We start from the raw sequence: 12,376 nt of genomic DNA, 5'->3' as shown, positions 1-12,376 counted from the left end.
CCAGCAGGACTTGCTAATGGATTTAATGTGGGGTGAGAAAAAATGGATAAAGAGATGTTTTATCTAATTTGGAAGAATTTGTTTCATTTTCATGCTAGTTCTCGTTGTCATGGAGATAAAGGCTAAAATTCAATGCTGTGCAATCTCAACTAATGTTTTTCATGTATGATACCAAATATGAATTCTGTTATGTCCTTTGTAAATAATCAATGCCATGTTCTTTTATTTCCTTTATTTTATTTCATTTTATTTTACTTTATTTCCATCACCATTTATCCCCTCTAAACCCTCCCCCACCTCCCCCACCCCCATTTCCCCCACAGTCACTGTTGTGTCCATGAGTTCTTTCTCTTTTTTTCCCTTTTTTAACTCAATGCCATAATTCTGAACACTAATTTCTCAGTGCTGTCTCCAATTACCTTTGGTGGTAGAACAGGTTGTATCATGAAATCAGGCAAAAAATACTCAAGTGTGCTTCTGTACAAATTAAAAAAAAAAATACCTCTAATTTTTCTCTACTTCCAAGTCTACTTTGACATGAAATTGTATTAACAATCACTAAAAATGATAATTATATTCTATTTCAAATTTATTTCAGGTAGGTCATAAAGTCTCAATCAAGCCTAAAAATAATATTGAAAAAATGCAGTGGATGAGTTTTGTGCTATAATTAAAAGAGAGTAGTATAGTCTCTAGTCTTTATGGAATTTACCCAACTGTGCTGCAAGAATTTTTATTCAGATGTACACTTCTATCCAGATGTGCTCAGTGAGCTCCACAAGATCTTTGCCAGCTGAGTGGCAACAATTTTCATCTTTCTCAATCACAAGAGTAAATCAGAGATTAAACATTTCACATTATTCAACAGAAGTTATTCTGGGCATTGAAAGTATTCATTTAATTAACATCCTACAGAGCTGTGTGAGCTCTGTGACAATCACATATTAACTCTCCTGTGAGTGAGAAACCTGAGACTAAAGTGCAATATTCCTGTTAGGGACTTTAGGTAATCTTAATCGCAATGTTGTAAATAATTAGCTTGAAATCTGGTTCATGTCTTAATAAGGAAACCTTACAAAAGTGACCCCTTCTTGACAATGACTTTAGGCTCTGAAAACTTTCTTTATTCCACCCTTACAAAATCAATGTGTGATAACACCAAATCTTCAAAAGGAAAACAAAGAGATTTGTCTGTGACTACGGGAAATAAGGATGCTTTTGATTTTAAAAAGTGGGTTTCAAGTTTAAACATGTTGTTTTACCCTTTTATTTCCCTCACTGATGACTGTTTCTTCCAGAACACTAAGGATGAATAATGCATGTTCTTCTTGGTAGATGTAGACTGTAAGGTTGGCTCAGGGTGTTGCAACATTTGGACTCACATCTCACCCAGCCTTTTGACTGAAAGGAGGATGCTATGAAATCAGTAGGTGCATTGAAAATGGAACCATTTCCCACTCACGTTCACCCAAAACACCCCAGTGAGAACAGATCCTTTAGTGCCTTTGCTGAGGAGCTGAGCGGAACCCACTGCTGCTGTTGGAGAGAGAAGCACCTCTTGTTTTTGTTTCTTGATGAGGTATTCAAAAATGAAGGGGTTTACGTAATTCACATAACTCTGAGTTATGTTAAATCACATAACTCTCAGTAACTCACATAACTCCACAAGTCCCATTTCAAAAGAAAAAAACAGGTGGTCTGTGTTTCTGTTGAATGGAGCAACCGTGTTATGTAAATGTACTAACAGTCCTAGAAAATGCTGCTGCGAGGGCACACTCATGCTTGTGAACCCTGGGCCAGAAAGGGAGCAGGTTGTTCCCAGCACCCATGAGCTATGTGCCCAAGAAAGAAGCTGCACCAGCCCTTCCTGGTGGACCCAGCCTCCTGCCTGCCCAGCAAAGCCGCCCGACTGCGGGCTTGGGAGAAGCTCCTTGTCCAGACACGCTACCCATCCTGGCCAACAGAGAGGAGGCTGTTCAGGAACAAGTTGGGGAGAGCTTGGATCTCACACTGGCTGGGGAAAACTAAAGGGGAAAAAGCCCTATTTTATTCTTTCGATACAGTTCCCAGCAGGAAGATCAGGATAGGAGGTTCCCGCCTGCTCCAGATTAAAGGAACCCGCAGTTTCCAGGTGAAGAAGGGGGGTTCCTTGTCCAGCATTCTCCGGGTCGGCAGCTTAAAGAGCAGCAAGCTATCACGGCAGGACTCAGAGTCTGAGGCTGAGGAGCTGCAGCTGTCCCAGAGCAGGGACACTGTCACTGACCTAGGTAACATAGAGGAGTGGGGTGTGCAGGGACACGGGGGGTAGGAAGACAGGGCCCAAATCCTGAAACAGCTGAAATACATGTTCTTATGCATCAAAAGGTGGAGGGCAGAGCCACAGGCTGGATCATTCTGAGTTTGAAAACCATACCACCCTCTAGAGCAGGGCTGCTCACACTGTAGTGTGCACATGGGTCACCTGGGAGTCGTGATAAAATGCAGATTCTGACTCAGTCTGGGGTGGGAGCCTGAGAGTCTAGATGCCTAACAAGTTCCCTGGTGAAGCCGATGCTGCTGGGTCAAGGACCGCAGTTTCAGCAGTGAGGACATTGAGTGTATATTTGGGAGAACAAATACTTTAATGACAAGGGCAGTTTTTGAAATCCAGATGTTTCTCCTGATCAGGACCTTTTAAGCAAAACATAGGTATTCCCTGGGGGACCGCTAGCTAAAGTTCCTCTATGTTTTAAAGTCTCATTAAAAGCAACCAAAACATCAGAGAGGAGCTATTGTCTAGAGCTGATAATTCGTGACCTTCAGCAAGTTGGTATCTTGGGAATTTGTTTTCTTCAACTAAACGATGGGAATAATTCCATCTACTCCATGCCTACCCTGAAGGGATGCTCTAAAAAATTAGGGGTGACTCTAAAGTGGGTTAAATACCTGAGGGTGAGGCCTATGTACATTTAGAGCATTGAGGTTGTAGGATTCAAAGAGACTGGGAATCCCCAAATGTGTTAGACCTGGGCTCTGGTTGCCACCTTAGTAGGAAGGATGAAGACGAAGCAGGCATGCAGATAAGACTCCCCGGCTGCCTAGAGTTTAACTATTAAGTACAAGTTGAAGTAACACTTCCTTTGCCATTCAGTCCCTCTGTGAGAAGCAAAAGAGAAAGCTCTCCTTTCTAGGTAAGTCGTTTCAGAAGCCAGCCAGGAAATGTGGGTAGATTTCCAATAAAGTCTGCTGATGTAGAAGCTGAGTATATCTCATCAAAGTGAGTTTAAAACAGGAAATATTTCTATACCTACGCACCCTAGCCTTTGAAAATAGCTAATTTATGTGTTACTTAAGATTCGGCTTATGTTTTAAGAAGACAATAGAAGAAAACCTGTGACATGCTATAGGTCTGAAACTATAGCAATATCGTCAGTTAGGTTTGGGGGAAGTTTTTCAATTATTTGAATTGGTCAATTCAGCCTGACTAGTTGAGTTGAAATAGCCAGGCTAGACACATGGTTTTGTCATAGTAAAGGTCCAGAAAAGCTCTTAGATTTGAGGGCAAAGCTTCGTTGTCTATTACACTAAGGTAGTGCATTCCTGAGAGGTGTCTCCTTCATACTTTCCCACAGAAGGAAACCCTTTTGTCCACAGTTAGACACAATTGCTTCCAAATTCCCTTCATTTTTCCAAGGCACCTGCGCACCTTTGAAATAACTGAGAGCAAAGCCAGGTGGCGTTAGGAACAGTAGCAGTAGCCATAGTCCCAGCAGTGGGGGGGCAGTAGCACTCTGTGGCCATTGCAGGTTGGTTGGTGTCCCTGCTTAACTATATCTGGGCAGCCTGGAAAGGATCTGGGCACACTTGACCAATCACTTGCTCATCTCAGCAATTCAAGGACTTGACTCTGTTTTTTCTCTGCTCCCATGTCTCAAAATGGAAGCCACATAACAGAGGTCATAAATGTCTTTGTAACTGCCAGTTCAGCTGGTGGTGAAGGGAACAGCTCCCATCAATATTCCTCCACTAAAATCAATGCTATGCCCTGAAAGCCACTGGGCCACGGTAGTCTGCCCTAGGATTCAAAAGCATGGAGAACTATACCACACCAACGTGCTCTCCAAGGAGACTGAACAATACAACCTCTCTTGGTATTTTTCTTTTGAAGAAGGGAGCCCTTGGAGTGCGAGTGAGCCCAGTATCGAGCCAGAAGGAATGAGTACAGCCGGCACAGAGGAGAATTACCACAGGAACATGTCATGGCTTCATGTAAGTAGGAATCTCAGAAATCCCTGGGATTCTTTCAGCCTTGGGAAGGGTCCATGATGATAGGACAAAAATCTATACTAAAGCCATCAATCTGACTTAGTCTCCAAGAAAAGCCAGAGGCTCATATTGCGGCTGAACCTCTTGGCACTCACTAGGATTGGTATTCTGCAGGATAATATTCCTTTTAAGTTTAACTTAGACCAAGGGTTCTTTATTATGGCTGCCTTTTGGGTCACTATAACTTGGGGAAAACCACGAGTAGCTAGGTCAGATTGGTGGTCAACCCAGCTTGAGTGACGCAGGCAAGCAGGCCATCATGACCAGCTTTATACAGGTTATTACACATGCTGAGAGCAAGGTCGTGGTGTTAGTCTCAAGTCTGTATTAGATTGAATTGTAAACGAGGACCTGGAGATTCTAAGATAAAGAAGGTTGCACTTCAAAGGGCCAGCCAGCGGACACAGGCAGGAGGGGATCCAAGGAAACTGAGCATAGATTGGAGTTCCAGGTTTGAGCTGGCCATGAAGAAAGGAGAAAGGTAAGGAAACAAAGCATTGGGTCCACAATTGGCAAGGTACTGCCAGCACTGTCCTTGATCTTAGATATGGACTGTCACCACCTCATCAGGTTTTAGTGTGAGTTTGGGGTAGGATCAGATGAGGGCTGGCTGGCACATGGTGCTCTCAGACTTTGCAGTGCTGACCTTAACTATTGAAGTAGTCCCCAGAACTGCCTGATTTTGAGGATTTCTGTGGCAGCTGTTTTTAAAGTAAACTTTTTAGTGAAGTCCAACCTACGTATTGAAAAGCCTACAAAACCTATGTGTGTATGTAGCTCAGTACATTTTCGCAGGTGGAGAAGAACCTCAGCAACACCTTAGAAGCCCTACACGGGCCATCTACCAGTTACTACCCCCCCCCCCCAGCAGTAACCATTATTGTAACTTCTAACACCACAGAGTAATTTTGTCTGTTTTTTAAATGTATATAATTACATCATATGCTAGATACTCTGTTGTGTCTGTTTCTATTGCTTATATGAGTATAAGTCCTCCTACTTTGTTTTTCTTCTAGACAGTCTGATCTTTTCTTGGCTAGGCCTATTTCCATTTAGAATCACCTTGTCGATTTCCATAAAAAAGCTTCCAAAGCAGCCTTGTATTCAATATAAAGACCATTTGAAATTGAGAAATTGACATTTGTATTATAGTGAGTCTTCCCAAGTATAAAATGGTGTATCTCTCCATTGATTTATGTCTCTCCACTTATTTAGGACCTCTTAAATTTCCTTTAATAATGCTTTTTAGTTTTCTTTGTGGTATTCTACAAACAAACACTCTGGAAGTGTGTTTAAACAGATAACAATTAAATGCTTTTTAAATATTTAGAAGAAATCACTGATGAAACCTTCTAGACCTAAAAATTTCTTTGTAGGGAGGTTTTTTAATTATAGGTTCAATTTATGTAATATGTTTAAGACCATTCAGATTTTCTGTTTCCTCTGGGAGCAGTTTACTAAATTGATTTTTGCCCCTAGGAATTTGTTAATTTAATCCAAGTATTCACATTTATTAACAAAAATGTATTTCTAATATTCTCTTAAGGCCATTTTAAATTCTGTAGGATCTACATTGATGTGCCTTTATATTTTCTGATATAGGTAGGTTATATCTTTTCTCTCTCTCTTTTTTTTTTTTTTTGATAATCTTACTAAAAGTTTGTCAATTTTATAAGGCAAAGAATCAACCTTTGGCTTTAGTTTTGATTTTTTTTTTGGAATGTTTGATTTTTGTTTCATTAATGTCTGCTATTATTGTTTATTACTTCCTTCAACTTTTTTTAAAAAAAATATATCTTTATTGATTTCAGAGAGAGGAAGGGAGAGGGAGAGAGAGAGATAGAAACATCAATGATGAGAGTCATTGATCGGCTGCAGCCCACAACCCGGGCATGTGCCCTGACCGGGAATCGAACCCTGATCGCCTGAATCCTAGGTCGACGCTCAACCGCTGAGCCATCCCTGGCTGGGCCCTTCTACTTTTTTTGAGTTCAATTTGTTTTCTTTCCTTAATTTCTTGATATAGATACTTACATACTGATTTTCAGTCACTTTGCTGACATAGTCATTTAATGCTATAACTGTTCTCTAGAAACAGCTTTAGCTGTATCACACAAGGTTTGATACATCATATGCTCATTCAGTTAAAATATGTTTTAAGTCACATTTTTATCAGAATTGATTATAGGTATTTTAAAGTCCGTGCCTGATAACTCAATATATAGATTTATTATCTTTTCTTGGTCCTGCCCCTTTATACGCTTAGCCATTTCATTGAGTACTAAATATGATGGATGAAAAATCATAGAAGTACAGTGATGAATACATGTCATACATCTATCAAAACCCATAGAATATACAACACCAAAAAGAACCCTAATGTAAACCGTGGACTTTGGGTGATAATGATGTGTCACTGTAGATTCATTGATTGTGACAAATGCACTACTCTGGTGGAAATGTTAATGATGAAGGAGGCTATGCATGTGTGAGGGCAGGGGATATACAGGAGCTCTCTGTACCTTCTGCTTAATTTTGCTGTGAACCTAAAACTGCTCTCAAACAGAGTTTATTAATTTTTAGAAATTATAGAATTATAGAGGCTCCAGATGATTTTTAACTACCTCCAGAGATGATTCACCCTATCCTCTGGCAGACAGCAAAGAATATCACCTCAGTCCAATCAGGAACTAAGCTGACTTGACTTGTATGATTTCTATCTCTTCCTTTCCCCACATACACACTTCTTAATATGAAGCCTTTTGAGGTTCTCTGTGGGAATTTTAGGTATGTCCTAGGGCCCCTCATTCTTGATGGATCAGAAACTCTAGTTTTGTTTACACATCACAGTGAAATTGCCAGAATCTTCACTGTGCTTTGTCAATTGGTTTCTGCTTGGCCTTACACAATCAACAAATTCCTAGAAGAGAAAACAGTCACCCAAGGGACATCCCTGGGCAGAATTTTAAAATTATACATTTTTAGGTCACCTCCACCTCCATCCCAGATCTACTAAATTGGATCTCCTAAAGAACTAAACTCAGTAATGTGTTCATGTTTTTGTTTTTTTACTTGTTGTTGGTTTTTTGTTTGTTTTTGTTTTGTATGGATTTTTGTTGTTGTTGTTAAGCTTTCTTGGTGTTTCTCTTAAACAACCAGATTTGAGAATGACAAGGGAAACCTTATAGTTCTTACATGTGCCCCACCTTATACCAGTATCAATAGGAATATCAGGCATATTTAGTGAACCTTGGGAGAGAGATGGATATTCTGCTCAGGAAACACATTTTTTAAGAACTTTGATGAGTATGAGGCATTGATAGCTGTGTTTGACGGGTATGGAAGTTGAAGGTTATTACTGTTTTTCTTTGTCTCAGAATAAGCGAAGCCTCTTATCCCTAAAGAGCTGTGGGCTATCCCCACCTAGCAGGTTGGCCTGGCCTTCCTCATGTAGGCTTACATCATGCTCTCCACCCAGTATGGCACATAGTCTCTCCCAGGGAAGGGCTTGGGGTGGGAGCTGGTTTCAGGAAGGGTAGAAGCATTCAGAGGATCACTCTGTGCATATCTGACTAACCTTGTGGCTCTAGGAATGCTACTGCCTTTTGGGGAAGACAACTGAAGCGTTCATTCCTTACCTTAAAATAACTATATTCTTAAATCAACTGAGTTCTTTTCTGGAATCTTACTCAGGAAGTCCAGGAGGTGTGAGAATTTGAGCCAGATGAAGCGACAAGTGAAGAGCTAGGACGACCCAAAAGACAAAGAAAAATACTAGTTTGTGGAGAAAGGAAATAAAACTCTACAGTAGAGTTCAAGGCCCAGGTGGAGGTTATAGCTCAGGGTAGAAGATGCAGAAATGTGTTCAAGTCCCATGAAGGGAGGCTGGAGTTAAAGACCATTTACAGCTGTCAAAGGTCAGCCAAGTCTTTTGGGACAGAACTTCTCGTCAGTTTATGCTCTTCTATCTGGTTCCTTCCACAACATAAGAATTTAAAATAATAAGATATTTTAAGTTCAGAATCTTCATTTGGAAGTATATAGAAATCATAGTCTTCATAATAATCTTTTTAAGTTTTTGAAGATCACTTAAACTTTTATTGTTTCGAAAACATCTTTTGTGAATGGAGGGAGCAAAGGAAGCCAAGTACATAAAGGCTTCTTACTCTTTGTTCTCTTGTGGGAATCATTGAGTCATTGTGGTTCCAAGACTCCAAGGAAAGTTGACATTCTGACTTTCCATCTCCCACCCCACATGTATGTTCCCATTTGTCTATACTCTGGCTGCCTGGTTGAGTCTCCGTGATGTCTGTGTTCCAGGTCATGATCTTGCTGTGCAATCAGCAAAGCTTTATCTGCACCCACGTGGACTACTGCCACCCTCACTGCTACCTGCACCACAGCCGCTCCTGTGCCCGGCTGGTCAGGGCCATCAAGCTGCTGTATGGGGATACTGTGGACTCCCTCCGGGAGAGCAGCAACATCAGCAATGTGGCCCTCAGGGGCAAGAAACAGAAAGAGGTGAGTGAATGATCAGCTAGTACAATAATATGCCAGTTTTAGGGGAAATGATGCCCTAATAATCTTTTATCTGGAAACAAAAACTTTAGGCCACTGCAGTTGTGTTACAGGCTGCAGCTCTCTGTGATTCTGAACAAAGGTAGAAGATGGGTGCAAGAAAGACAAATGCTTTGTCTTCATGTCCGTGAATAAACATAGGATCATTTCCTAGGTTTTGTCTTATTTCCATGAATAAATATGAACGCGGGGGAGGGGGAGGGATGTGGCAGAGAGTAGGTTATTGGGGCAGTTAGAATAATCCCCTCAAGATGTCTGCATTTTAATCCCTGAAACTTGTGAATATGTTACTTCATGCAGCAAAAGGAATTTTGATTATGTGAATAAAGATATATAATGGGGAGAGTAACTTGGATTATCCAATTGAGCCCAATGTTATCATAAGGGTGCTTATAAGTGGGGGGAAAAAGGAGGCAGGAGAGGCAGAGAAGGAGATGTGACAACAGACACAGGGGTTAAGAGTGTGGCAGGGCCATGAGCCAAAAAATACTGGCAGCCTCTGGAAGCTGCAAAAGATAAGGAAATAGATGATTCCCAAAAGCCTCCAGGAGGAACACAGCCCTGCCAATCCATCGTAGACTTCCGACCTTCAGAACTGTAAGATAGTACATTTGTGTTGTTTTAAAACATGAAGGTTGTAGTCATTTGTTGCAGCAACAATAGGAAACTGATACCATCATGTATTAAGAAATAAGTAATAAATGATCCAACTATTCACAGATAACTAGGTAACAGTAATCTAGGTCAAATCAGACCTAGGAACTCCTTCAAGAAACTATTAGGTTTTCTGAGCATTCAGCTGCACTTTCCTGACAGCTGAGCTGGCAGAAAATGAAGTCAGCAGCCTGCTGCCCTGTTCCTGCCAGGGTGGCCCTGGGCTACCCACCTGCCCCTGAGCAGGCGTGATGGCCAAGATGCCCGACTGAGTGCTGCTGGCGGCCCGTGCAGCTGCTTCTCCCAAGTGGTTCTGCAAAGAGATTTTTATATAATACCTATTCATTTCAATGAGCATTCATTGTGCACCTGCTGTTGGCACAGTATTAGGCCAGATATTCTGGGAGATACAAAAAATAAACAAGTACGAGATGAGGATCATTGGCAAGCCAGGTTTGGTGAGTTGGGGGAATGACAATTCTGTAGAAATCAAACTACTAGAGAACATGAGCAAGAATAAAAATTTCACAGTTGAGTTGTGCAGCAATTTGTAATGTTTTAGCTTGCAAAGGGATTTTTTTAAATTAAGATTTTTTTTTATTATGAAAGCAGCATGGGTTCACTGAAAAATTTTTTGGTAATACAAGAGATCCTAAAGAAAAATATGTGTATTTCATGCATCTCATTTAAGGGATAGGATCTTTGAGTATCTTTTTGAAGCATCTGTGTGAGGCATTTCCTTGTCCTTTTATGATTCTTCATTTAATTAATCACTCATCGATTGATCCAGCCATCTGTCTATTAAACAGATTTTTAAAGAACCTAGGGACCATGCCAAGTCCATACTATGTGATGGGTACAATAGTGGGCAAAAGAGATATAGTCCTTGCCCTCACATGATGTACACGGTCTAGTCAGAGAGACAGACATTAATCAAATAAACCTCCTAAACTGATGTAAAATTGCAACAGCAATAAGCATAATGAAGGAGAGACACACTGTGCTGCAAGGGCTTCTGAATAAGGCTTTGAACTTGTCAGGGGAAATATGGCAGCCTCTCCAATAAAGTGACAGATGCGCCTTGACTGATAATGCACAGGTGTTAATTGGATACAGAATTTTCCAACCACAGAGAAGAAATGAGCACGAAGAACCGCGGCTGGAGCACAGAGGACTGTGGTGCACGATGAAGCTGCACGGGCAGAGAGAGACCAGACCTCGTAGGGCTCCCCAGGCTGTGGGAAGTCATTTTGTTCTTTATCCTGGGCTCGTGGCAAGCACTGAGAGGTTTAAAAATCACTCTGTCTGCAAAATGGGGCTATTGACATACCTGTTTCTCCTCTTCTTTAATTATAAACTTCTTGAGAACTGAGGCAGTCTTACACATTTTGTACCCCATGTGATATCTAACGGATGCCTCACTTAGAGCAGAGGGAGAGTAAATACTGAATAACTAAGTGGGCCATATAGTTCTGGGATGTTTCGTGAGTGCCCCCCACCTCTGGCCCAACCAGGACACTGGGCTGAAGCAGCAGAAAGGGTTTACCAACCTTCTGCATTGCTTACATTTCTGAAAGGAAAAGAGAAAGCAAAGCAGAACTGAGTGTTCGCTCTTCTTAACTCATTGAAATTAGTCACACAGGCAGAGAGCTGAAAAGATGTATTGAGTCTTCTCAGTAAACATTTCATTTCCAGAATGCCAGCCTCCTGTTCAAGCTCTGTTTGGTTTTTCCTTCCCATGATGTTTCCATTTGCCTGTTCTGAATCTGTCATATCCGTGAACAATGCCCACAGAACCAAAAGGAAAACAGAGTAGGCAATAAATCAAGAATGAAAGCAGTGGTCTGAGTAAAATCAAGTCATATGACCAATTGGTATATGGTTCCTGTTTCCTTTTTGACTGGTTTTATGGCAGAATGTGTGTGTGGCAGCTAATACATTTTTTAAAAATACATATCTTTATTGATTTCAGAGAGAGGAAGGGAGAGGGAGAGAGAGAGAGAGAGAGAGAGAGAGAAACATCAACGACAAGAGAGTCATTAATCGGCTGCAGCGCGTAACCCGGGCATGTGCCCAGACCGGGAATCGAACCCTGATCGCCTGGATCCTAGGTCGACGCTCAACGGCTGGGCCACGCCCGGCTGGGCCTAATACATTTTGTTAGCTCACTCTAGTTACCCTGCTCATCTGCATCTCAGTGCTCAGAGGCTCACTGTACACCTGTTAGTCTATTTTAGTGCACTTCCAAAATTAAGGGTTGTTTTTTTTATAAATTATCATTATATATATATCAAGTTCACCAAAGAATTATTTTATTCTTCCTACATTTCTGTACCTGCCTAATGCTATGTTCTCAATAGAGTAAGTCTTTAATTAGTGCTTGCTGATGAAAAAAAGGAGTAGATAAAACTTTTTTGTCCTTTCTGCCAAAAATGAAAAGAGGGTAAAAGCTGCTCTCTGTTTTTCCTGGTAGATACACTTTCCACGAAGGCAAACATTATGGGTGCTTTGCTTCTAAGCATATACCCAAAGGTTAACTCAGTCCCTGACATATGGTTAATTCAATAAATATTCTTGAATTACTAAGTAGGTAAATAAAATTTTTATTTAAAATAATTATTATGCCTCCCTAGTCAATAATCTTTCATTGTAAGGAACAAAAACCAACTGAAATGTATTCGAGTAATTAGAAAGTTTCTTCAAAGGATACAGCAGAATCTCACAGAACCAGGGACAGACGAGAAACACAGCCACGCCTCCAAGGAATGAGAACCAAGGCTGCTGTTCTTCTCAGGACAGACACAGTCTCTCATCTCCGCTTCTTTCTGCATCATCTCCA

General features: G+C 41.0%; 1 protein-coding gene across 2 annotated transcripts in view; it reads left to right on the top strand.

Annotated features, from left to right (window-relative positions):
- UNC80 (unc-80 subunit of NALCN channel complex) overlaps positions 1-12,376 on the top strand; it is a 159,903-nt gene that overhangs the window by 80,519 nt on the left and 67,008 nt on the right. Inside the window, exons 27-29 of one of the 2 annotated variants that reach the window (XM_087819608.1) lie at positions 2,064-2,267; positions 4,148-4,248; positions 8,626-8,826. In XM_087819608.1, the coding sequence (XP_087675734.1) occupies positions 2,064-2,267; positions 4,148-4,248; positions 8,626-8,826 (506 nt within the window). The remainder of the gene's footprint in view (positions 1-2,063; positions 2,268-4,147; positions 4,249-8,625; positions 8,827-12,376) is intronic. The other variant, XM_087819609.1, reaches the window with a different exon arrangement.

The sequence above is a fragment of the Miniopterus natalensis genome, chromosome 8, assembly GCF_054644295.1.
Source record: "Miniopterus natalensis isolate mMinNat1 chromosome 8, mMinNat1.hap1, whole genome shotgun sequence".
NCBI lineage: Eukaryota > Metazoa > Chordata > Mammalia > Chiroptera > Miniopteridae > Miniopterus > Miniopterus natalensis.
Note: the sequence above shows the minus strand (reverse complement) of the source record. Positions and strands in the feature narration are given on the sequence as shown.